The 23,797-nt window shown below is 45.8% G+C and overlaps 3 protein-coding genes across 3 annotated transcripts; 1 reads left to right on the top strand and 2 right to left on the bottom strand.

The window, feature by feature from the left end:
- Window positions 1-1,524: 1,524 nt before the first annotated feature.
- Window positions 1,525-2,896, top strand: LOC128719651 (uncharacterized). Its single transcript, XM_053813278.1, has 4 exons — window positions 1,525-2,135; window positions 2,194-2,530; window positions 2,603-2,761; window positions 2,822-2,896. The coding sequence occupies exons 1-4, from the start codon at window positions 1,525-1,527 to the stop codon at window positions 2,894-2,896; spliced, it is 1,182 nt and encodes a 393-aa protein (XP_053669253.1).
- Window positions 2,897-4,807: 1,911 nt separating this feature from the next.
- On the bottom strand, window positions 4,808-6,429 carry LOC128709216 (uncharacterized). Its single transcript, XM_053804199.1, has 5 exons — window positions 5,798-6,429; window positions 5,398-5,725; window positions 5,263-5,334; window positions 5,111-5,197; window positions 4,808-4,912 (listed from the first exon to the last, which is right to left on the bottom strand). Exons 1-5 carry the CDS (start codon window positions 6,427-6,429, stop codon window positions 4,808-4,810), a joined length of 1,224 nt encoding a protein of 407 aa, XP_053660174.1.
- Window positions 6,430-17,059: 10,630 nt separating this feature from the next.
- Window positions 17,060-23,539, bottom strand: LOC128709400 (uncharacterized). Its single transcript, XM_053804397.1, has 3 exons — window positions 23,498-23,539; window positions 18,182-19,222; window positions 17,060-18,109 (listed from the first exon to the last, which is right to left on the bottom strand). The coding sequence occupies exons 1-3, from the start codon at window positions 23,537-23,539 to the stop codon at window positions 17,060-17,062; spliced, it is 2,133 nt and encodes a 710-aa protein (XP_053660372.1).
- Window positions 23,540-23,797: the final 258 nt, after the last annotated feature.

The following is a 23,797-nucleotide window of genomic DNA, read 5'->3' as shown; positions in this document are numbered from 1 at the left end:
TCTGGCCGAACCTTACCACGTGTTTGATGTCATGAAGTACAGTGAAATGTTGTGTAGCGCTGTGGGAGTTAACATTTATCAATATGTCGGAAACGCAACGAGCAGATCGGCCAAACTCACCGCAGCAAGAATTGTGCACTTTATAGTGCTGCATGTGCTGCTTATGGTGGTAGCTGCCATCCATGCCAGCATCCCGTATGAACTGATGAATAATGGATCGATGATCGTAACGTACGGCATTCGGACGCTGCTGATAGGCGGCATGTTTGGAACATCCGGCGTAATTATGTTTCTAGCTTGGAAATGGACGTCTGTTATGCAGCTTTTGCAGAAAATTCATCAACTTGATCTGAAGGTAACGATTCCAGCACCAAATGCCCAGGATATGCATTGTCCTACTGATCGTTTGTTTTCGCTGCATTTTATTCCAGTTTCAGCTGATGAAACATCCACTGGATTTTGTAGCTCACAAAAAATACATCCTAACAGGTGGTGGCCTGTGCTTTGCCGTGTATCTTACACTGCTCACCAGCTACAACGTGGGCACGGTGATGTACGTTGACGATCCAACGGTTTCATGGCGAATGGTGTTCGGACAGCTTTATTTCAATGCCATTTACTTGACGGTTGTGTTTCGGTTCTATTCCTTGGCGTGTGTCGTGTCGTTTCGGTTTGTGCATTTAAATAATGCACTGAGGTTAAGATTTGACACCACCAACGGAGAACGGCATGGAAAGTGGCTAGACGGTACCCGGTACCATGGTGGAACGGTCGAGGAGCGAATAAGAATCGTGCAGAAAATGTCTGACATGCACCATCAGCTGACCGAAATAACAGACCACATAAATGGCGTCTTTGGAGATGTGGTTATAGGAAACATGTTGGTGCTGATGCAGTTCTGTGCATTTAACGTCTTTACGTTGCTTAAAGTTTACGCCAGCAATGATACCCGCACGCGCATGTTCGCCGTATTCAATTTCAGTGGCAGTTCGTTCTACACATCGATGTTCATGCTGTTCGTTCATCTGTCCCGAAAGGTAGCCAAGGAGGTGAGAAGTCGTATGTAATGAATGTGTTTTGGAGGATTTTTCTTTCAAATGAAATTAATTGCAGAGCAAGCTGACGGGCGTTTTGATACACAAAGCAATGAATAATGAAACAAACGGCGAACTGATTCGATCGATGGTGCTATTCTCGCGGCAAATACGTAACCGATCGGCCATTATCGGATCAAGAAATATCGTAATCGATTGGCCATTCGTTTTTCGGGTGCGTTTAATAATGAATTGGGATCGTACATGCAAGTTTTCTATTTAATTTTGCTTCGTCCCTTTCACAGGTTGTAGGCGTGTTGGTATCGTATCTGGTGATTCTTTTGCAGTTTGATGCATCTATTCGGTTGAAGTAGAAAGGATGACGAGCAATAATCGTCATCCTTTTATGGTGATTGGTTGATGATTATCTGGAATCGGAGTACGGGAATCTATAAAAGGAGCGTTCGTGTACGTAGTTTGATCAGCAGAAATGAGGTGGTTTGCAGCAAATTCAGTATACGAGTCAGTGAGACCTGCGTACTTGGCAGGAAAAGCTTTGGGAATTTTCACCCACACCATTGACTTTCAGCAATATGAGCTAAGTAAAAGTGCTATAGATCAGTTTGTGCTTGTGGTGGCCCTGCTGATTGACGTGTACGCGCTTACAATAACAAGCAGAACTACGTTCAGCTTTTCCGAGTCGATTCTTCTTAATGTCGGAATCTACAGTTCCGTAAATTTGGGCATTATCATCTCGCTATGCATAACGATTTGCAATCGGCTCGTCGGGCGTCGGATGTTTCACATTTTTAAAACACTCAACCAGGTGGACATTATTCTGGCCGGTTATGGTTACCATATGGACCATCAATTCAATCATTTTATCAGTTGCTTTTTCATCATCACTCCGGTAGTTATAAACATGCTAATGATGGTGTCCACATTCTTCATTTCCGATGATCAAACAACGCAACAGTTTACCGCACCGGAAATCGTAGCGTTTCTTCGCACGTCGTTAGTAGTCATGATTTTTGGATCGTACACGTGTTTGACCGTTACCTTGATTTATATGCGCTTTCGGGGCTTGAATCAAGTAATATGGTAAGATTAGTAAACTATACAATAACTCTGTGGAAAGCGAGAGTCTTTCTATTTGCAGTAAAGAGTTTCCAACCTCACTAGCGGACGAGGTTCATAAACCAAACAAACGAGAAGTGAAAGATGTTCTTGACACTGTGCGTTGTTTCGGAGATGTACATGAGAGGCTGACTGAAGCCATAACCGACTTTAACTATTGTTTTGCACTTCAAATACTGCTAATGATGGCGTCTGCCTTTGGTTACACGCTATTTTCCATCTTCGGTATAATTCATACCTTATCTCATCCGGAAGTGGATACATCGCACAAAGTGTCTATGAACAACATGATCTACGGTTGTATCTACTTGTCATTCATCATCCAAGTGGTTGCAGTTGGAAGTTTAGCAACGCAACAGGTAAGCTAAGTGGTAAAAAATGTGTTTCGAAGCAAAACTCAATAACATTTCTTTTCATTGCTTTCGGTGCAGTGCAAAAAAACTGCAATATTCGTTCACAAAGTTGTATGTTATGGGCGCTACGAGCTGTCCGTACTTAGACAATTGAAGTTCCTTTCGCAGCAACTGCGAAGCAACGCACCGAAAGTGTCCTGTTTGCTGTATGATTTTGAGTGGCCCTTTTTAATTTCGGTAAGATGGTTGAATGTGATTTGATATGTGCATTGAGCATGAACAGCTTCCCAATTACAGGTAGCAGCCACACTTCTGATGCATGTAATCATTCTTGTTCAATTTGATTTGTCAACTATTGCGAATAAAGTGTAAAGTGCAACTGCAGTTGGGAGTGTTAGATTTTTGTTCGTATTTCTGGGATGAAATTCACCGTGCAGCCTTTTGGGCAGCTATTTATCAACGTTAGTAATAGCGGTGGTATGGATTTCCTGATGCCACAGAAGATTGATGTTCATGAAAGCCAATGCATCCATCATTTAGCCGTTCGTCAAAACATTAGTCACAGTCGGTGCATCGTGTGGCAGCCGCGATGGAGGGGATGGAAATTGAAAAGTTGGAGTTCCAGAAAAATGCATCTCCACTAGCAACTGCCGCAGCATGTCTCAAAGTAAGAGTTTAAAATCTATCTTCTTGCTCACCCGCGGTGAAACAAATCACGCCTCCTTGGGAGGTTAAATCTAAGCTCGAGAGTAAGATAAGAAGTGGCCGGTGCAGTGAGTGACAGTATCAAATATATCTTTTGCAGAAGGCTGCTGGACGCTGGGCTTGGATATCATGGTTGGGCTGGGCTTCATACAGTGGCCCATACCGTCTAGCTCGATCCAGTACAGGGAGAGCTTCACATTTAACCAGAAGTATCGCAGACATAACGCAATCCGCACAAGTTAATAGGAAACTGCCAGGACGAATGCGAAACCGACAAAAACGACAAGTAAAATTTATCACGTAGCCAGGACCCGGACGGGTGGTTCGTAGGATGGCAAAACCTCCGTCTTGCCGTCGGCCACATACCGTGGCCTTGCGGCATGGTTCGGTGCGTTTTGCCAATCCCAACCCTGTCAAACCGCATCCGGTCTTGTTTTCATAGTTCGTCATCTATTATTCATGGCTGGGTTGCAGTTCCAACGGTTCATCTTCTGGCCGGGTTTTCTATTCAATGGACGTGGGACTTGCGGGAGCACTGCTTATCGTGGTAATCACACACAAGCAAATCAAGCGGCATTGTGGTGTGGCACAAGATGTATAGCCTGCGTGGAGAAGATCTAGCCCGTCGAACGCAAAATTATCTGCCTGATGTACGTGAGCTGATTATTGGCCGTCACTTTTCAGCTGACCAATTGAGGTGCTAACAGACTGAGTGCGACGGGAACGGTTCGTAGGTTGGGGCTTAAGACGAAGGGAAGCTTTCAGTAAAGATTTAGATATGGGGATGAACAGTTAGCAGAGTCGGGTGTAACGTGGAGAGTGGTGGTAACGAAAAGGTGGTAAACATATTTGATATTTGGAGCGTACCGTATTGTCTGAAGGTGTTTTCGGAGAAAAGAAATGGTATCAGAACCAACGCGCGTGGAACGAGATGTTGCAGACTTATTTTTGAGAATTAAAATAATATATGATAATAAAATACTAAACATACTGCAAAAACTTATCTAATTTTGCCTTTTTTGCCTTAACATTGTAATAACATTTTTCTGATGGTAGAGGAAGCTTCCGGAAATATATTTCATCGATCAATACACACACACACTTGCACCAATCAGATGTGAAAATAGCTGGAAATGTAATTTTAATGTTGGTGATTGCACCGGCGATGGTATAAAAATCCATTCAACAAAGTAGCATAAAGTCAAAGCAATTGTTTCGATATTTCCGTTTGGTGAAACTACTGCTGGAAATGCGCCAAATAATGCCAATAAAGGCGGTAATTTGTATGTTCTCTTGTGTCTCAGCACTGGACAATGAGTCGGACGCAACGCAATGGTTCGTACGCAGAGAGATGAAAGTAAAAGAAAAGAAAAGCATACGCTGTTGGAACGATTTGAGATGTGACACCAAGTTGCAGCCATTTAGGCGCGTAACGATGAACACGTCAGACGTACACGAACGAATGAATTCAATCTTTTGTTTTGCTCGAATATTGCATCATGTCTTGCGATTTGTACATGAGACTACTCCTTGTTTAAAAACTTGATGCGGTTTTTAATGTTAATTTTCCCTGACTTTTCAGATTACGGCCAGAGTGCTGTTACTCTTGAAGTTTGATGTTCGCAGCTGTATAATGTCGAACTGCACAAGTATGTTGAGGTAGGTAGCGAACGAGGAAATCATCTGGAAAGACAGAAAAAACAGAACTGTAGGTAGACACTTTGCACGTTGGAAGCGCTGTAGAATAGCAGGAACACTTAAACACACTTGTGCGGCAAGTTTTAAACTTCAACTCTTAACATGATTTTCGAAAGCTACTGTAGTGACGATGGAAAAATGCATGTGAATGGTGTGTAATGAGACGTTTTGTTTCTCTCTTACCGTCAGCAAGAAGGCCCAGTCGATGTCATAGAAATAGCACGAAGCTTTCGGCATTTCGTGGCATAGTTGAATGGAAAAAGATCGGAGCTGAAGGTGTATGAGAATCATTATTACAGTTTGATTACTTTATGCAGGACAATTTATGTATTTACCTGCTCCAGAACCAATGCATTGCATTCATTATAGATGACTGCTTTGTGCAATAATATTGCTGTGTGTTTTGCCTAAAAAAGTTGATAGTACTGATTATTTACTGATATTCGTTAAGATTCAATACATTCCCATACTTTCTTATGCATCAAATTTCCGGCAAACATTAGTTGCATAATGATCAGAATGAAGAAAAAACTCAGAAATATTTGAGATATCATGATGTTATCGATGCTTTCGTCACTACTACCGACCAAATACACATGTATGATCGTAAAGACACACACCAAGTTAAGTCCAAAGGCACTCGCAATGATGTAAAATATGTGCACAAAAAAGCATCGATTGTATATCTGCACCACAGTTCCCAGCTTCATGTACAACAAGGCGATTGATTTGATCGTTTCCTTTTCGGACAGTGGCAGCAATGGTGTAATGGTTTGTTTGTTGGTATGAAAGTATAAGCTGAAAATAAAACCACCCGTCGTTAGGTCAATTGTTTCTCTCGAAGAATGTTACTGTTAGTTGGATGCTTACCAAAACGTGGCATTGATTTTATGATAGCGATAAACTATTGCCCAGAGTGTCACACAGCAATAGCAACTGGTTACGATGTAAATCAAGTTGCACAAGATGAAACCGATAAGGACAAAGACGTTGCTTTCGGTGCCATAACCAATGAGAAAAGTGTTCGTAAAAGCCGTCCCGATAAGACAGCCGATTTGAATAGCAACGGAAATGGTCAGGTATGCTGTGCTGTAGAAATACTCCGCGCTGTAATCGTGAGCGCACCCAAGTCGCTCCAACCCAATGTCCACTTCCATGATCAGCGCTATCATTCGATTGTACTTGAGCGCTTGAGCATAGTTAGCGATCGGAATGCCGAACAAAGCAATTAGCTGAAGCGTAAGAAACAGACTGAGGATGAATTCGATGAGCGACGAGTTGAAGTACGTTGGGCTGTCGCTTAAAGGCGGTACACCCGTATTGTAGACAATGTAACTGTTGAAAAACATGAAGCCAACAAAACCAAGCACGTCCTTGAAACTGCGCCGTATATTGACTACATCGAACGATGCGGTAAACGAAATGAGTCCCACAACTTTGGCGACGTAATACATCACACGAAGCGTTTGAATGAAGTTATTTGCCTGAAAGAATCGACGCATCTTCGTCGTTGCAGCACTAAACTCGCGAAAATGGTGGAAAAGAAGTAGGACTATTTTCCGGCCAGTCGATACCACCACCGGATGATCTCACACAGGGTTAGTGTTCACTCGCCCGGAACCAGATGGCGCCGATAGGTAACCGGTGACCACCGGTGATGGAAAGAATTAATTATTCCAAAAAGGGTCACATTAAAGCAGCCGATAACATCGGTGCCGCAAATGATTAATGAATGAATTGTGGGTGTAAGCGATAATTGATGATTTGCACTGGGGCCATTCGGGCTCGAGCAGGGATCGTGAGTACAGACAGGAGAACGGAAAAAATAATGAAGGATTCGAGAAGTAAATCGAAAGACAAAACGCATTTTTTACATTTCCCCGAGCGAAAGAGTACAAATTGGTTGTAGAGAGTGGAAATTAAGTCATTAAAAGAGACAACAAGTCGTGCTTGAAGTGCACGTTTGTGAAAAATTTCCTATTTAAAAATGCATTTTCTGTATTTAAACCTATCAAAGCGTACTGTAAGTTAGTTGAACTACGCGATTGTTTTATATGGATTTGTAAATGCAAGTTTGTGAATTTCATTTCAATGCAATAATCCGTGCGAGCTGCCCACTGTGCGTTGTGCGCTCAAGTACAATGAGTTTTATAGGATTCGTCCCCTCCAGTCACGCACCATTTCCATTAGTTAGTGTTTTGATAGCTTCATTTGTGTTGTTACGTTGGATGCAATGTCACCCAGCCGTAGGAAATGGGTTGGAAATGTTTTCCATGAAATTGACTTTACGTTCTACAACAAAAAAAAGAGCTAACCAAGCGTTATTAACCACGCGACAGTGATTGAAATAAATTATTCCGTGTTTCTCGTATCCTTATGGATGTTTTCTAAAGGCTGCACTACACTTCCATTTGTATGGCGAGGGTTGCAACAGCACTCCATCAGGTAGCGTGGCAAATTTAATGCAACATACACCGCAAACGTGGCACTGGGCTGGTAATCCATCAACGCCAGGAGCACCCTCGGCATCGTCAATAATATGCTAATTCATTCATCCCAGCTGCTCTTCGGGGCAGTTCTGTTGCCCACGTCGCTCATATTGATGATGTTGACCACGGTGGCGCAGCTCTTCCCGTGCTTGGCTGATGTCGAACACGGTTTTACAATGAGCACGGTGCAGTTGCAGACGGCATTTCGTTTGTGCACGTGTGAGAAAGAACGTTCTACCTTTTGTCAGTTCCCGCGTGGAAGAGGGAAAGTTTGAGGGGGACTGCTTTTTCAGACGACATTTTGGCTGATCCTTTTGGGGGACGGAGTCACCGGAGGTCACAGACGGACCGGAGTTCCGGCAGCCCGTCGTCGGTTTCAATGGCGGCTCAATGTAATGCGATTGTGGTGAACAAAGCGAGCGGCAAAGAGGTGGCAATAAATTTTGAATTACGTCCCACTTGGTTAAAACCCCGGCGTACCGATTGCTGCACCGTCGGGGAGGAAGGGGAACCGCAATGAAGGGTTGTATCCGGGACCCTGGGTCCTTTGAAACTGACACCCTTCAGCCTTCGACCACTGTAGACGGTGCCGGACTGGAGAAAAACCGATGCCTTTCGGTTTCGATGTTTCCCCAGGGTACAACTTATTGGAACGGAAGGTGATTTATGTGACGGTTGACGTTTTGCATGCGATCCGCAACGAACGTGATCACCTTGTGATGCTGTACGATACCGGGGCGCATCGAACACGGCCGGTGGTAGTAACTGTACCTCCCTCGAAAGGTTACAAAATCGAGCAGAACCGATAATGGGATCAGTGGAGAATCGCTATCGTATAGCGTATCAGGAAACGTCGTTCAGGAAATCTGAGACCGATGAAATGTATATAATACTTGGCCGTGGACGTATCCTTTTTACGTATATGGAGGTGCTTGGCTCAATAGATTTATTTCGCGAGGATATGCAAGGCGACATCGTAACGCTAGGTGGCATGGTTAGGTGTCGCCGTTGAGTTTAAAATAATTTAACCATTGGTATTGGTGTGCATTATAGTAATTAGCTCTTTTGTAAAGTAGTACGTCCACGGGCAAGCACATGACACGTGTGACACTGGGGATGGTTGTGATTATTCGATAATTGCACGGCTAATTAGTATGGAGACGCATGGTGCTAGCGTAAAGCACTGTTATCATCGATGTTTTAACTAATTGTTCCTAACGGACTAGACCTTAGCATTATCTTGGGAATGTCCCGACGATTATAGACCCAAGTTTCCAGCATCATTTATAATTATGTACGCTGTATCTCGTTCAAATCGGATAATATCGATGGTTAGACGAAGTGTTGTGTTAAATAGCTTACCGCGAAGAACTGAGAGAGAGAGCGTATTTTCACGGTGGTTTTTCAGTTCTTTGGAGCATAGTGTGAGCAGTATGAGATGATAACTTAAAAAAAGTTTAAAATTTAGCCACTTAACACGAGCTGGCTCAAGATAGTAATTTTTTGTTAGCATTTGTGGACGAAGACTCACAATGGCCAGCAATATCACTTTTTTTTTAGTCAAAGTTCAAGAGATCCCAACTCTTTGGACTTAGATCTCCCGTGCATTAGTTCACCTCGGTTTTGGGCTTTTTAATGAAGTCACGAAGCTTTACTAGCTCCAATAAATCAATATGCCAAATGGAATGCAATTCTTTCAGTTCTGGAATAAAACATGAGATGCATCATATGCTTTCTCAAAGAATGATAAGCAGTGGCAAAGATTCAATGTGATTCGATTTCCAGTGAATTGAAGACCGATGGATGGTCATAGTGATCAGAATATTGAACGCACTCGGAAAGGGCCAAGATGTCCGAACGACCTTTTGTTTACCTTGCTGTAGTGATTACGATGATGGTAGTGCTTTTCCAACCGAGCACAAATGTGGTGGAAAACCAAAATGACCATAAAATTTACCTATTTACCGCTTATTTGTAAGAGTAACGCTCGTTTTCCGTACGCTGGAATGATGCATTTTTTTCGGTACGGTTTTTGGGGTATGCTTTTGAACATGCGATGGACTTCGTAGCTCGCCACAAATCCATCGTACCATCGTTGGCAGGTCCAGCTGTTTCTACTCGTGCCGGCCGAGCGTGTTTGACCCGTACAACCGTATGCAGCCTGGTACCGGTGGCTATCCTCGCATCCGGTGCATTGCTAAACAAAGCCAACCGTCGACGACCCGGACCAAGGAACCTTGGCTTACATTTCCCTTTTACCGGTCGGTTTGGAAAGCATCACGTCACTCTGCCGCCTCACGCCAACGGCATTCCATTCCGCACAGTAAATATGGTGCAGATAGTTGAACAATTTTGCATGCAAACATAAGCAATGGAATATATTCACCATGGTCCATTTTCATAAACGGACCATATTTCAGCTCGTTTCCATGTCTCGATGGTGCTGCCGCATCGTTGGTCAGCTAGCTTTGGGAGGTGAATGCAATGATATGAAGGAGGGGAGGGGGGTGGGGGGAGGAGGATGCTAACAACATAAGGGGGGTGGGGAGGGGGGGTTTGTTAGTGTTGACCACTTGCAGGGGCGAAGATCAACATCATTATCGAGGAAAGCAACAGCATCAACGGCTGGTTCGGTGCCGCTTCGGTAATGTGCACTGACCAGTCAGAATCATTGCCTGAGGGGGCAACAGACGAGACATTTGCCAATTTTCTTCTATCCAGCCCCTGATGAGGTTAGGTTCATAATGACATATTTACGTTGGTGGAGGTCTGTTTTTTCGACATGCACCTCCATTACATGGGTGCGTGGTTAGTTGATGAATGTTTCAGACGTTGTTGGATTAAAACCGTTTTCGAACTCCCCCCCGGTAGAATATGTTGAGCGGTAAGCCCATTAAAAGTGACACCCCATTAAGAGTCATGTCCATCATATGTTACATCCTGTGATATTGATGAAAAAAAACTGCACTCTAAGCTGGAGTGCAAGAATGTTGCTAATATAACAGCAACAGGTGCTGCATGTGAACGATTCTCAGAACATCTTGTGTTCCGATCTGTTGACTTTCGCTTCAAGTCAGACATTGTGGGTATCACGGAAAAAGCTCTATTTCATGATAGTTCTAATGGCTTTTCATTATGTACAGAAATGCAGTGAAGTATTATCTGAGCTGTAGAGTATTCAATTCGGAATATGCAGTTCTACTTACGACCTCCAAAATGAACCATCTTCGGCGAAAGACAGTGAAGAGCCGTAGCAGTTCTTCGTGCGGAAGAGCATTAGCTCACTGCAAACGTTATGTGTTACTGTTTGGTTTAAATTGCTTCCCAAATTTGTTCTCCTTCCGTGCGCTCGCGTTACGTACCATGAAGTGTTTGCCGAGGCGACTAAATGCTTGTGCACCAGTTTGCTGGTTGTAAAACGCTTGCACGGTTAGAACGTGCCGAAGAAGAGGAGCGCCCCCTAATGTAATAAGCATTCTACATCAAAAGAATAACTGTCTTCGAGGAACGTTTCCACCTGAAGTGAAGACATTCGGGGTATGATTTATTCATAGTGTGAATACAATTAACTGTCAGAATGCGCCACTTGTTCACTTCAATGTTTCAGCGCCGAGTGTTGCGGATGGGACAGTGCTCGTACTCGTTGTTCGCTGGCTGCTCGGCAAATGAACATGGTGACATTGCAAATTTAATCAAGTTCAGCCAGAAGCTATGGATGAGCTGAGGTCGGAACTCTGTGCGGGGACTTCGTGTTGAATACCCAGCAGCGCAAAGCTTGGATAAACACCAGCAGAGGCCAACGTTCATTGCAGCCAATGGAAGCGCGGCCAGAGGTCAGAAGACGGTTTTTGGCAATTATGGTTGCTCCGGAAGCTCATGGCGATCCGTATCATCTTTTGCCTGATGAGATCTTGGTTGGAAGGTTGGGTTTTTTATCTAAGGCAGAGCCGGCGTAACGATGAGGTAATTCGATCGAATCGTTGAAATCGAGAGGCATTAGAGCCATACCCCAGTACATAGATGCCGACCGGGGGACTATACTATTGCGTCTGGCACACGGTCCGTGCACAAGTTGCTGTACGTACAGCTACAACAGTGAGGCAACGTTACGATCTCGCCACTGCCACATCCATTGCCGCCTTTGTTGCCGGTTGCAACCGGCCACCCAGCTGCGCCCGAGTCATGAGGCTTTAATAGTCTGCTAAGAGAGCCAATAAACATAAACTGCAGTTCCCAGTTATGCTGGTTCCTCTGCTTCGCGACATCCGCATCCAAGCGGTGTCTTCTGCATTGCCATGAGCATGGTTTGTCCTTGTTTGTAGAAAGCTCATCGTTCGTCCGGGGTTGCTGGGTTGAAGAACACAGCTAAAGTGCACTCATCGGAAGATGCGTAACACATGCAACGCTGTTATCTGCCCTATGGTCAAGAGAAGTAATGCGCAGAAAAGTATTGACGATGGAAAGTTTGTAAAATAGCGATTAGGGATCACATTCAGCTAGCGTCGATGTATCATGTCGATGTATTCAGTACTTTAGCAATTTTTTAATACAAAATCACTCAGGACAAACATTAAAATGGTATCTAGGAGGATTGGTGCTGCAATTTCATCGCGAATTTCGCTGTCTCGCGAAAAAGTGAAAGTCTGCGCCCTCCAAAACTGGCCTCTGGATGGGATGAAAGGTGGCAAGAATTCGACGGTGCGGGATGTCACGCGTTTGCTGCGATGCACCGTAGAGGAGCGAGCGAGAGAGTGAGAGATTGGCTAGTGTGTGACCTTTCATTGCATTATTTTCACCTCGTCCTGTTGCATTTTCTTCAGGGCCGGATCCGATGAGACGCGGGCTTTCTGCTTCTTCTTTAACGGGCCTCAATATCCAATTTCATATTCACCGTACCAACCGAAAGCCCAGCGTTCGTGCACAGAAGCACGCTCTTTGAAGCGGTTCGGTCGTGTTTTTGCCGGAGCTCGTGAAGAAGCGAAGAGACAGACGATGTGGGTAGGGGAAAAAAAGATGTGCCATCCTTCCTGCCAAACTATTGCAACATCATGTCGTCTTGCAGTGGGATCACGAGGGAAAATGCAAGCGGCATCCGATCAGCCCGGTACCGGTGGCCTTTCCCAGCATGCCGGCTTGATGCACTTGAATCTTTCGCGGATCTGGTGGATATTGCAACATCGAGTAGTGAAATGCATCTACCCCACAGTGCGCCATCGTGGGCGTTTTGAGGGGGCACGCAGCCGGGCAGGAAACTTTCCTTTTGGCGAGATGAAATAAACGATGCAAATTCCTCTTTTGGACAATGCAGCACCGGGAGCACGGGTGATTGATGATGCACACTGTGCATCAAGCCGGAAGTGGATGTTGGTTGGCGGATGGCGTCATATGCTTCGAGCGCTTCGTTGTGCACGTGACTTTCTGTGTGCCATCAGTTAGTGGTGTGGTTGGTGCCTTTTTTGCTATTCTTACGTGTTCTGGATTTTTTATTCGCCCGGGCATGCATCGGGCAATAAAATATTGAAGGAATAATTTTGGAGCAAGGTTCGTAGGATGGGTGAAATGAAATTAGTAATACAATTTATGATCGCGTGATATGGTGGATGGGTTTTTTTTCCAAACCACATTCTAAAAGACTATTAGCGATGCATTTGTTGCTTTTTTATCTTGTTGAATATGTTGTTGGACCATGCACAAATGTATGTGTTGAAGCTTGACTAAAGGAAACCAACTTTTTTTTCCAGGAAAAAGTTTATATTTCCCCAACCAGGGGGAAAATGCAATGAAATGAAAAAGTACGTTCTTCCATACCGTAATCCAGGATAGACAGTATGCTACTCTTTCCTATCCATCACTGGATATATTTACGATTCGTGGTAAACAGAGGTACTTGTGGTTTTTTTTTGTCGAAGGACACGCCTTGCTCGCGCCTTTGGATACTACGAAATGTTTATTGCATCATTTTTTGGACAATATTTCGGGCAGCACTCGAAGGTACTTTGGTTGAATGGCAGAACGTGGGGTATCTCCGGGCACTTGGACTCGCCGCCGATCTTCCGCCACGTTGGGATGCGCCCACAAAACGGGTAATGGAAATAGCGTGGTCCTCTCTGGCGAATGGGCTGCCAGAATACGGTACGATAAAAATGCCTTTTTGCGAAATGGATGAACATTCGACTTAGTGCCGACCGGATGCAATGGAAATAAAAGCTACTTTTGATGGGAAGCACCTTGTTTGCCCTTCGTCCATCCTTCGGCACATCCTTCCACGCCGGAAGGTAGCAGTAACAGAAGTTCTGGAAGTAAGTATTTTAACCTCGGCGTTTTACGATTATTAACTGCGCGAAGAATCATTAATTTTGATGATAATAAACAAGGTCGGAAGATAAAAGGAGCGACATGGAATGGTGCTGGGTCCTTCGGTTTGGTTGGGAGGTGGTGTTAGGAGAACGAACGGGAGCAAAAGTATTCGGCAAATGCAAATCACAAATGATTAATATGGTACACAATCAACAATTTTGCGCGCATTTGTTTTGTCGGTATTTCTAAGCAAGAAAAGAGTGTTAACTAGCAAAAAACTCTACGCAGGACACGCGCATTTCGTGCCGCTGTTAATAAGCAAAAAGTGAGTGCTTTACTAATTTGAAATAAATTGCTCTATTCGACTTATGATGAAAAACTGCAATGCTTCCATTGTATTTGTGCGGAATTTTCAATCAAATGAGTTATGATAAATAATGAAATTACTCAATGTTTGCTACATTTCCGTTCATGGTTACATTAGTGGCGCGTTTGCCGATCGATATGACCAGACTCCATAACCACAAGCACTGCAATACGTGCATCCGAGGAAAAAAAGCTGCAGTAAAATGAGAACAAAGAGAACATACCACACACTCACACACTTCCTAAACCGTCAGAAACCATCCCCAGGTGGGGACAATCAGAACGTGTTATCTGCTTTTTTCATAGCCATGGAAACCAGCAGCGTTCAACTAGCAGCCCAGCACATGCCAGCCCGGATGGTTTTGGTGCCGGCCATTAGATAAGGACATTGGAGATACGAGGCAAAAATGCAACCAAGAGACCAAATAGAATGGCGAAGGTGTTTGACTGTTACTCGCCTGAGAGAACCGATAATCGTGCTTTTACCGAGCGTTGATTATCCGTGAGATTATTGAAATGGGTGTAATGAAGGTGTACGTTTATTGCCCCGAAATGGGGACACGTCCCACGAATGGGGGTTTTCGCTTCGGTAATTTGCACTGACCACGCCATGTACACCGAGCGCACTAGTGGTAATTACACGACGTAGTGACGATTGTTTGCTGCTTACTGCGGCATTCTTGGGCGTTTTTAGTTTTTGGCTGCTGCTGACAACTTACAGCACATCTGCTTTGAGTTGAATGGATTGTTTAATGTGAACGGGAGACATGTACGATAGGTTGGGTTACTGCTGTCCTAAGAAGGTTTTATGATTTTTTTTATGACGCTCTATTGGATAGTCAGGGCTTTTGTTAAACTTAAGCTCTTTTTAGTGTTTAGAGAAACATTGGTTAGACTTATTCTTAGAGTTTGTGTAAAGTTTAATATACGTCCACATTCATATGAAAACCAAGAATTAAGTTGTCTGTGACCCCTTTGCCCAACTGCTGTATCTCAAGTAATGATGAAAAGAAACGGGTTTCGCTAGTAAAACACATTCACTGTGCCGGAGTCGTTGTTTCCGCACTAAACCAAACGAGTCCCGAGATTCATACGGAAGCAGTGGATTGTGTAAAGTGAAAATTACGCGATAGAACCGAATGCCGCGAGAGTGAGTGTGGCCGACCAGTTTTTGAACAGAATGTCATGCAACAGCGCAGTACGCTGCGGGTCTCCTGCCGGCATAATGCTCCTTTGCGCCAAACACGTTTTGGCCACATGTCAGATGGAAATGAAACCAGCTGACGATTACATCTGCCGACTAGCGCCTGCAAGGCTTTATGCCGTCGCGGGATGGATCAGTAAGTGGGAGGTAAATCACGAAGTGGCATTTATGCTTCTTTCCGTTTAGAAGCGAAACCGGGAATCGTACCCCTTCTCGAAAGGGAATGAGCTAAATGATCCCAAGGGACCAGTGTCATGATGACGGGAACCGGTCTTGGATGATTTCACTTATCGATTAAAGGCTTTCCGGGATTGCCAGTGACCGTAGCCATAACTTTCACTGAGAATCCAACTCCAAGGCCATCGGAGAAAAGCGTCGTGCAGTTGTAACAAAAAATATTTACACAAAATTCCATTTTTAATTGTTTCTGTCGTACCTCGGTTCGAATTTCCTGCCGCCCTTACTAACGCTTTAATCCGCTTCCTATGCATATTTTCAATATTAATACAGTAACAGCAATCGAATCGATTTATTTTAAAATAAATATTGCATCGCTTCGAAATTAGTGCACCGGAAGCCAAGAACGAAAGTATGAAACGGAATGCAACGTACTTTGAAGAGTTGAATGCAGATGAAAATAAGCATCGACTTTTAAAATCTGCTCCAATGCGACCGATGGTTTTTTTTTTATATTGGGATGCATGGGAAAGCGGGATGGAAAAATAATGTAAAATGTAAAAAATTGAAGTGCGGTCATTTGTAATTCAGCCATATTGAATATTTCATTCCGCGAGTTCCCTATCGCATTCCTAACATACACACGCAAAAAAAACACAGGCACGCAACTTAAAAAACGGGCAGAAAACAAACCGACGCTGTGAACATATTTTGCTCCACGGCAACTATCACGCGCCTGAAGTTGCTATGTACGTTCGACGATCGGTTCACATGTTCGTTGTTGTGTTAGTTTTTTGTTGCTGATTCAGAAATTAATGCCTATTTTATACTCCGGCCTTTCTTTTCAGGCTTGCTATTTGTTGTTGTTGAGTACATCAGCTTTCCCAAAAGGTTTATGTTGTAAAGGGGTAGTATGTTCCATTATTTCACTTTTATGATATGTGTTCTACCACCGGTCTGTTTACTCACCAAAATGACGCTTTCATCAGTGGAACTGCTGGTCAGTTTTTGTATGGTCTTACAACGCCATGAATATGCACAGTGATTCCCGTGATGTTTATGATCCTTTTTTTTTTATTTTTCCAAGTAGTTTACATTTTACTCGCACCTACTTAGCATACGCTCATTACAGTTATCATATACGTTTTACACACACTCTCATCACACGCTCAATGCGAACACACCATACCATGCAACACACACCCATACGACCCATTCAATAACGACCGTGGAACGGCGTTGTTCAACGGTAGATGAAATAATTAAATACTTAATTACAACGGACACCATCTCGCTCTTTGCTCGTCTTCTCCGCTGGATAACATTTTTAAATATTTCTCTGTAACTATCTTTTGAGGATCTAGCTTAATACTTCCTTGAGATTCTCCTCTCCTTGCATTATCGATAAAACAGTTGTCTTTACTGGTTGTTCAATGTTCCTGCCCACGATCGCTGTAGATCAATGGATCTGAGAGATTACACAAGGCAGTATCCAAAAGCGGAGACGATTACTTCGAAGGATGGTTTAGGGGATGAAATAAGTTAAACAATGGAGGTGATTTGGGGGGGGAGGTCTCATTCCAATCTTGACGGTCTACTTCATCGCTTATGTCCTATGTGTCCATTAGGATGATCTTGTAGAGTTTTCTGACCTTCGGGACTTTTCAAAAACACAGACACCTCGCTGTGATCAATGTTGGGATCGTATGAATCGTGCTCATCGGCTGCCCGATGTTGCTGAGGCTGCTCGATAGCACTCAAGATCGATTGCAGCAGTCCCTCGGAAAGGATCTGTTCGTGTGGAGCTGAACCGGCACCTTGCGGATCGGCCGACTGGAACTGTAGCTGGTATGAGCCGTGTTGACCCTGAACGGGTATGGTAAGACTTTGGGATTTCTGGGCCGAAATGAGCTCCAATCCGCCAAGACCACCGTCGAGACCGGGCAAGCTAGATGTTTGGACGTGTCTACTGGAACTCTCACCATAGTGCTCCTGGATGTTGTTGCTGTTGCTGTAGTCGGCCGAGTAACTGGCCGTTGCCGATGGTCCTACGATGGAGAGTTGATTCGTTTGGATCGATTGCTGCACGTCCACGGAGGTCGGCCCATGTCCGCAGTCACTGGAGACGGACACCACATCGTGCGATTGGTAGCGTGGTTCCTGAACGTACGCTTGAGCCTCGGGCAGTTGATGTTGCGTGAGGAACGGTTTGGCCGGTTGTTCCGAAGGTAGGGCGTTCAACTCCACGCTGGAAGGTCCGGAGTGTGCCACATCGCGCGTTGGTGGTGGCAGATAAACGTCACCGGAGTAGGCCGGTTTGGTGCCAAAGTTTTCCTGATGCTCAACGGCATGGCCGATCGATTCGATCAAACCCTGCGGCACTGGTGGGCGGTAAGCGATGGGGTGTCGTGGAGGCGATCCAGATACAGGCCATGGCTTGAGATTTCCACTGACGCTGCCATGAGAAATGCCAAGACCGGGATGTCGCATCGGTGGGGGACCGTAATGGGGGGCTGGAGGGAAGTGTAACTTCTGGGGCGGCGGTGGCGGAGGAGGTAAAGGCTTCGCAAATGAGGGTTTGTATTTGCCGGGAAGGAATGAGTCCGCCGGGGGAGCTCCATAAGAGTCGCTGATAAAGTTCGAATGAACCTGTGAGAAGAACAACAGCAAACAACAGGTTCGTTAAAAATCTGAGATGGGTTAATAATGCGCGCTTCTTACCTCGTAGCTGTTACCCTTGGACAGTTCCAGCCCGGCATGGAGATCTGAGTGGGAGTTGAAAACGGGCCCATGTTCCAGCTTAGGTAGCTGCAGTCCGATATCGCCAGTGCTCACGACCCCACCACTGGATTCAAGCTGATGGTGAGTGCCCAAGAAATCACCACTTGGTGGCGGTCCGTACGAAGATTCTGGTGCATGTACTTCGGGCTGAACGACGGGACCGGCAATAGGTTTCCATCCGTCACACTTGATCTCCGGAGGAGTTGGTGGAGCATGGACTGGTGAGGGCGGGTGATGTCCGAAGGAACCAGATTGATGCCCGAAGGAAGACGATTGTACGGCGTAGCCAGACTGGATCGGCGGACCGTACGCCGGTTTAGGCGGACCGTACAGCGGTTTCGGAGGTGCCTGATGCAAAGGAGGACCATAGACGGGCTGTGGAGCAGAGACGGGCGGTCCGTACGCAGGTTTTGGAGGAAGTACAGGTCCTGCGGGAGGTCCGTAGGCAGGAGCTGGATGAGATGGAGGCCCGTACACGGGCTTCGGAGCATGATGGTGATGGGAATGATGGTCGTCATCACCGCCACCGAATCCAAAGGTCGAGAACAATTGCTCCAGGAAGGAGGAAGATTTCTTGTGATGCGACGGTGGTGGTCCGTGATATTGCGGTTTGGGATATGAATGGAAGATGGGTTTCGGAGCCGGGGCTGGAGGCGGTCCGTACTCAATGTTTACGTTTGGCGGACCATAGTTTTGGACCGGAACTCCATACTCCTTGTGGGGCACTTGCACCGGTGGTAGAGCCGGAGCAGGTGGTGGTACATCTGGCGGAGGTGGAGGGTAGTGAGCAACTGCAGGAGCTCCATAGACTGGGACAGGCAATTCGGGACCAGTCGCTGGAGGTGGTCCGTAGGAATCCGCTAATGGTGCTTCCCTACGCTGGGCTTCTTGGTTCGATTGATTTGCGTTGTTATTCACGACGCCGGAGACAGTTGACAGCAACAGCGCTCCACACACTAACGACACGGCGAGCTTCATCATCTACGAAAAGTGGAAAAATGAAAAGAAGCCAGGATTATTTCGAAATTCGATTTTATTCCCACATCATAATGAATGGTCGGTATGCGGCGCAGCTTTTGCATCACCAACCACACCCAAGGGCAACATCCATCTTCTCTTGCTCAACTCCCCATCAATGGTGATCACGATCACCTGCGATTACTTGACCCGACCGATCATTTAGGCATTGGCTAGTGGGAACGCTAGCGGGAATAGGGCGAGGGTTAAGTTCAAAAAGATATCGAAACGAGGAAACACCATGGTGAAACAGATAATGGACACTCCTCCCTGTCAAGACGATCGTTTTCTCTTCGCTATCTTTCTTCTCGATTCGTACAAAAGCACGACTCTTTTAGCGAAATCACATGGAGAAGGAACTTCACCACTGGAGGAAAAAAACGATCATTATAAAGATTATGATCTCACCGTGTACCGAAATATGGCAGGTATTCTCTCATTCTTCAGTCAGTTCCGTGAGTGAAAGTGATCGTCACCCTCCGAAACCACCTTAGGGTAAAGTGGTGGTCGTCAGTAGACGTCAGACGAAGCAACTACCACCTTTCGCCCTCTTTCTCTCTCGCTGCCTCTGCCTAGCTATAGGAAGCGTAACTTTCGATTTCCATTCCTTGTATATGAGTGTTTTCGTGTGTTGGTTTTTTTTTTTGGCACGCAAAACGACGTAACCTCTCAGCATCACACCAGCGGTGCTACTGCGGAACGCATCGATTGTGACGGGATAGGGATAGGGCCCGGAGCAACGGACGCTGTTTCTCCGACGGTGGTTTGCTGTTTTTAATTAGAAATTCCCCGACTTCCCGTTACGGAACCGGAACCTAATTGCCCGAAGCGCCCAGGGTCGAGCGAGGATGATGCTGTTTCTCCGTTGTTGCTGCGTGTTGCTTGGGGGTGCTGACGATGACATTGTTGCGGTTACTGATGACGTCGTCTTTTGAATGTTACCGGCAGCTGGTGATTCCCTTTTAGCCGTTGCTTGGGACACCGGTTACAACCTCCGGTGGTGGAGAGAAATTGTCACCCACTCATTGCCAGTGCCGGTGGGACCGAACAACAAGTTTACGATTCTACGAGCTTCACAGAGTCATGCATTTGATTTTAATACGCCACTTTAAGGTGCGCAAAAAGTAGGCGTACGGATTTGCATAATAGTCATTCCGCCTAGCACACGCATGCAGCCAGCCATTGAATAGCGATTGCGATTTCACGGTTATGTTCACACGGAACATAAAACCATGGCTCGGCAGGAGAAACCCATGCCATACGGCAAACGACGGGTGTGGCTCGAGTGCGACCGGGCGTAATCAAGAACCACAAAAACCGCACGACCGCGTGGCCAAGCAGGGAATAAAATTAGACAACTAATGACAAAATCGACCGAATCTTTTCACGACACCGAGTAAATTACAAGCGGATGTGAAAGCGTTGCGGTGTAGTATGAGTGATTTTTTCCCTTCCCGAGTTTGATGGCTGTTTTCCGATGGCTTTGGCGCTGTCATCGGAGCCACACATATCGGGACTGTTGCATACCCGCGCTGACAACCCGCGTGTCCGGGAGTTTGATATTTGGATAAACTTTCACTTTCGATAAGACCCGACCGTACGGGGATGCGGCGCACGGGACAATAGAAAGGAGCCCCGAACACGGTATCGGGAATGAGACAAATGAGCCTTTGGCGAAAGAAGTGGAGAGTTTTCGTATACGCATCGCTGTCTTCAAAACTTTCACATTCGATTGGAATTTAATTTTTTAAATTGTTATGTTTATCTGGCGCTTTTTTGTTGGATAAATGTTTGCAATCGACTAGAGAAGAACCCAGAAATACCGGAGGTGATCGTCGTGATTGCGTTTACTTAGTGGTGGCGCTGTGCAGTTAATGAAATTTAGTCAGCGCACATCCACCACCGGAATGCTGAGTATGTGTTGTAAATAATGGGAACAAATACGGTTTGCAAGTTACGCGCGTTACGGCGTAAAGTTCCTCGGGGATGTTATTCGATTTGTCCAAACTCTTTCACCGCAACAAGCAACAACAACAACACCCTACGGAACATCATCTCGGTGAACTATGTTTGAGGAGAAATGTCGCAATTTGTTCGGCGTACACTGCGAAGTCCCCTTTTTGCCCACCACCACCGAGCGCGTGATGAATTCTGGAAGCAAACAGAACAAGCGTGGACTAGAAATTACCACATCCCTGCCAAACACTTGAACCCATGCCCTGGCTTGGAACGGAGGGAAAGAAAAGAGGGCAAGAAATAAGAGTGAGACCATCGGTGCCAAGTATCTCTTGAAGTGGGCCGATTCGACGTGGGCGCGTGAGGAGTTGACGATGGCGATACAACACACAGAGACAGAACGTCCATTCCGTTACAGAGTGTCCTTTAGATTACCGGTGGGGATGGGACCGGAATCCTTAACAGTTGTCAGAGCGTCCCAGCTGAAGTGGGACATTTGCTTGTTTACGGTTACCCGGCAAAAGGTTCGTCAGTGTCAGCATCAGTGCCTAGCGTTGGCGGTGGTTGCGGTCACCACGATGCCGGTGCCGGTGTTCGGGGCCAAGGTGATGTCGATAGTGCCCGTGTTGCCCATGTTTACACACTGGTCGATCAACTGTGTGGTACCGTGTACAAGGCACAACTCGGTTCCTCAGCCGGTCGGTCGGTGGCACTGTGGCGCTGTTTGTTTGTGCTGCTGCTGATGCGACAATTCCCGACCATGGCAGGAAGGGCGATGCATAAAGGCGAGAAAGTTGTCGAAAACTTTTCGTTTTACTCTTCGCGCCACAGACACAGTCGACGGGCGCTGAATGACGCCGACCCGATCGTCAACAGCCGGAACTTGGCGGTGTTTTAATGAAATTACTGTTTTCGGGCGGCGTGGCTAGGACAATCGAATCACGCGTATCGCCGTGTCGACCGCTGCTAATACTGTCGCGGGTCGTTGGACATCAACACACACACACACACAGGTCGCATGACGATTTCGTGGGGTTGAGATTTCTTTCTTGCTGCAACTCTTTTTTTTCGGTTGTCTGATACTTTTAGTCCATTTCTCCCGGTATGGTAAATCGATATGCTGTCTCGTGCCCAGCGCCAGTCAAACCCAGCGCCTCCGGCAGCGAGGTGGAATTTAAATATTGATTTTATGCGAGAGGAGAAAACAAGTAAACAAAATTGTATCCACCGAATTTTATTGGTTCCAATTTCACATGTGTCACGCCGGCATTGGGTTGGGTACAAAATGCCCCCCAGGTCCGTGACAGTGAGAGTATGGCCCCACCACAAAATCATCATCGCCGGTGAAAGGTAGCTCTCGGTGGCCTCGAATCGAAGCACAACCGGAAGCGGATTCCTATAACAGGCTAAAAATGTTGACCTGAGTACGACAACCGTAAGGGCGATGCCGAAGAAAGTAAACATGTTGACTCTGCCTTTACACAATCCCCGGGAATACGTTTAGCCGGTAGAAACCTCGGTAGAAACAACACAAATTCTCTGCCCTCGTGTGGAGCGCCCTAGAGGGATTTTAAAAACTCCGGTGTTATTTCATCCCTCACGAAACAATCGTTGCGTAAAATCGGAATGGTCGGTAACATTCCTGCTAAATTGTGTTCTTACAATTCCTGCTGCCCTGCCATCGGACGAATAGCTGGGCTCCTTTTTGTTGGTCTATGTACGGTCAGGTGGGAAGAAAGTTGCTAACGAGATGATTGAAATGTTCCTTAAAAATGATCGGAATCTTGGCAATCAAGTGATCTGGGGCGGGATTTTCTGGCAGCGACAAAGAATGACATTCAATTCATGAACTTCACTTATTTATTATCACCATTCGCACAGCACACATTTTCGTAAAAACTCATCGAGAATAATTCAAGGAAATAAGTTACTTTTTCGCTTAATCCACGTCTCATTTGATCCCAGTTATGTGATGTAAAACCATCACCACGCAAAAGCAGTCTTCATATTGCTTCATTGTACGAGTATTGATACCGTACGATGACCAGATGACCGTTCCTATCAACGGCTGATATCGAAACGGCGCACCAGCTGAAGCAAAAATGCAATCAACCATCGCTCGGGCTGACTGTCAATACTCATCAGCAGATATTTGTCACGATTGCAACCAACGAGCCGGAAGTGAGATGGCTTTGCAGTTCGGCAGACGGACTCCGGCACACGTGTGTCATGTACAGGCCCAACTTTGCTACCATGAAACACGTGTCAAATGAGGGAACTAACCGGAGCAAATCCATTGAGGCCCGTTTTCTTTGCGCCCGTCATCGTGCCGGATGCCAAAGGCGCATGGGTAAGTTTTGAAAAGTGCTTAAAGCGTTGACCAGCGTTGGCCCTCCAGTACCGTCACCAGAAGCAGTTCGGAAATACCTGGGGAGAATGACACTAAATTGAACTGTCAATCAGCACAAGCTCTGGCAGGTATCGTGTTTCCCACAGCTTGGCCGTACGTGTTGGCCCTTTGGGAGGACCGAAGAAAAATGCGCCCAACTCCCCTCCCGGGAAGCTGTCGCAGGGGCTCAAGTG

This window comes from Anopheles marshallii, chromosome 2 (genome assembly GCF_943734725.1).
Source record: "Anopheles marshallii chromosome 2, idAnoMarsDA_429_01, whole genome shotgun sequence".
In the NCBI taxonomy this organism is placed as follows: Eukaryota; Metazoa; Arthropoda; class Insecta; order Diptera; family Culicidae; genus Anopheles; species Anopheles marshallii.
The sequence above is the reverse complement of the archived record's forward strand: the minus strand, read 5'-3'. Positions and strand labels throughout refer to the sequence as shown.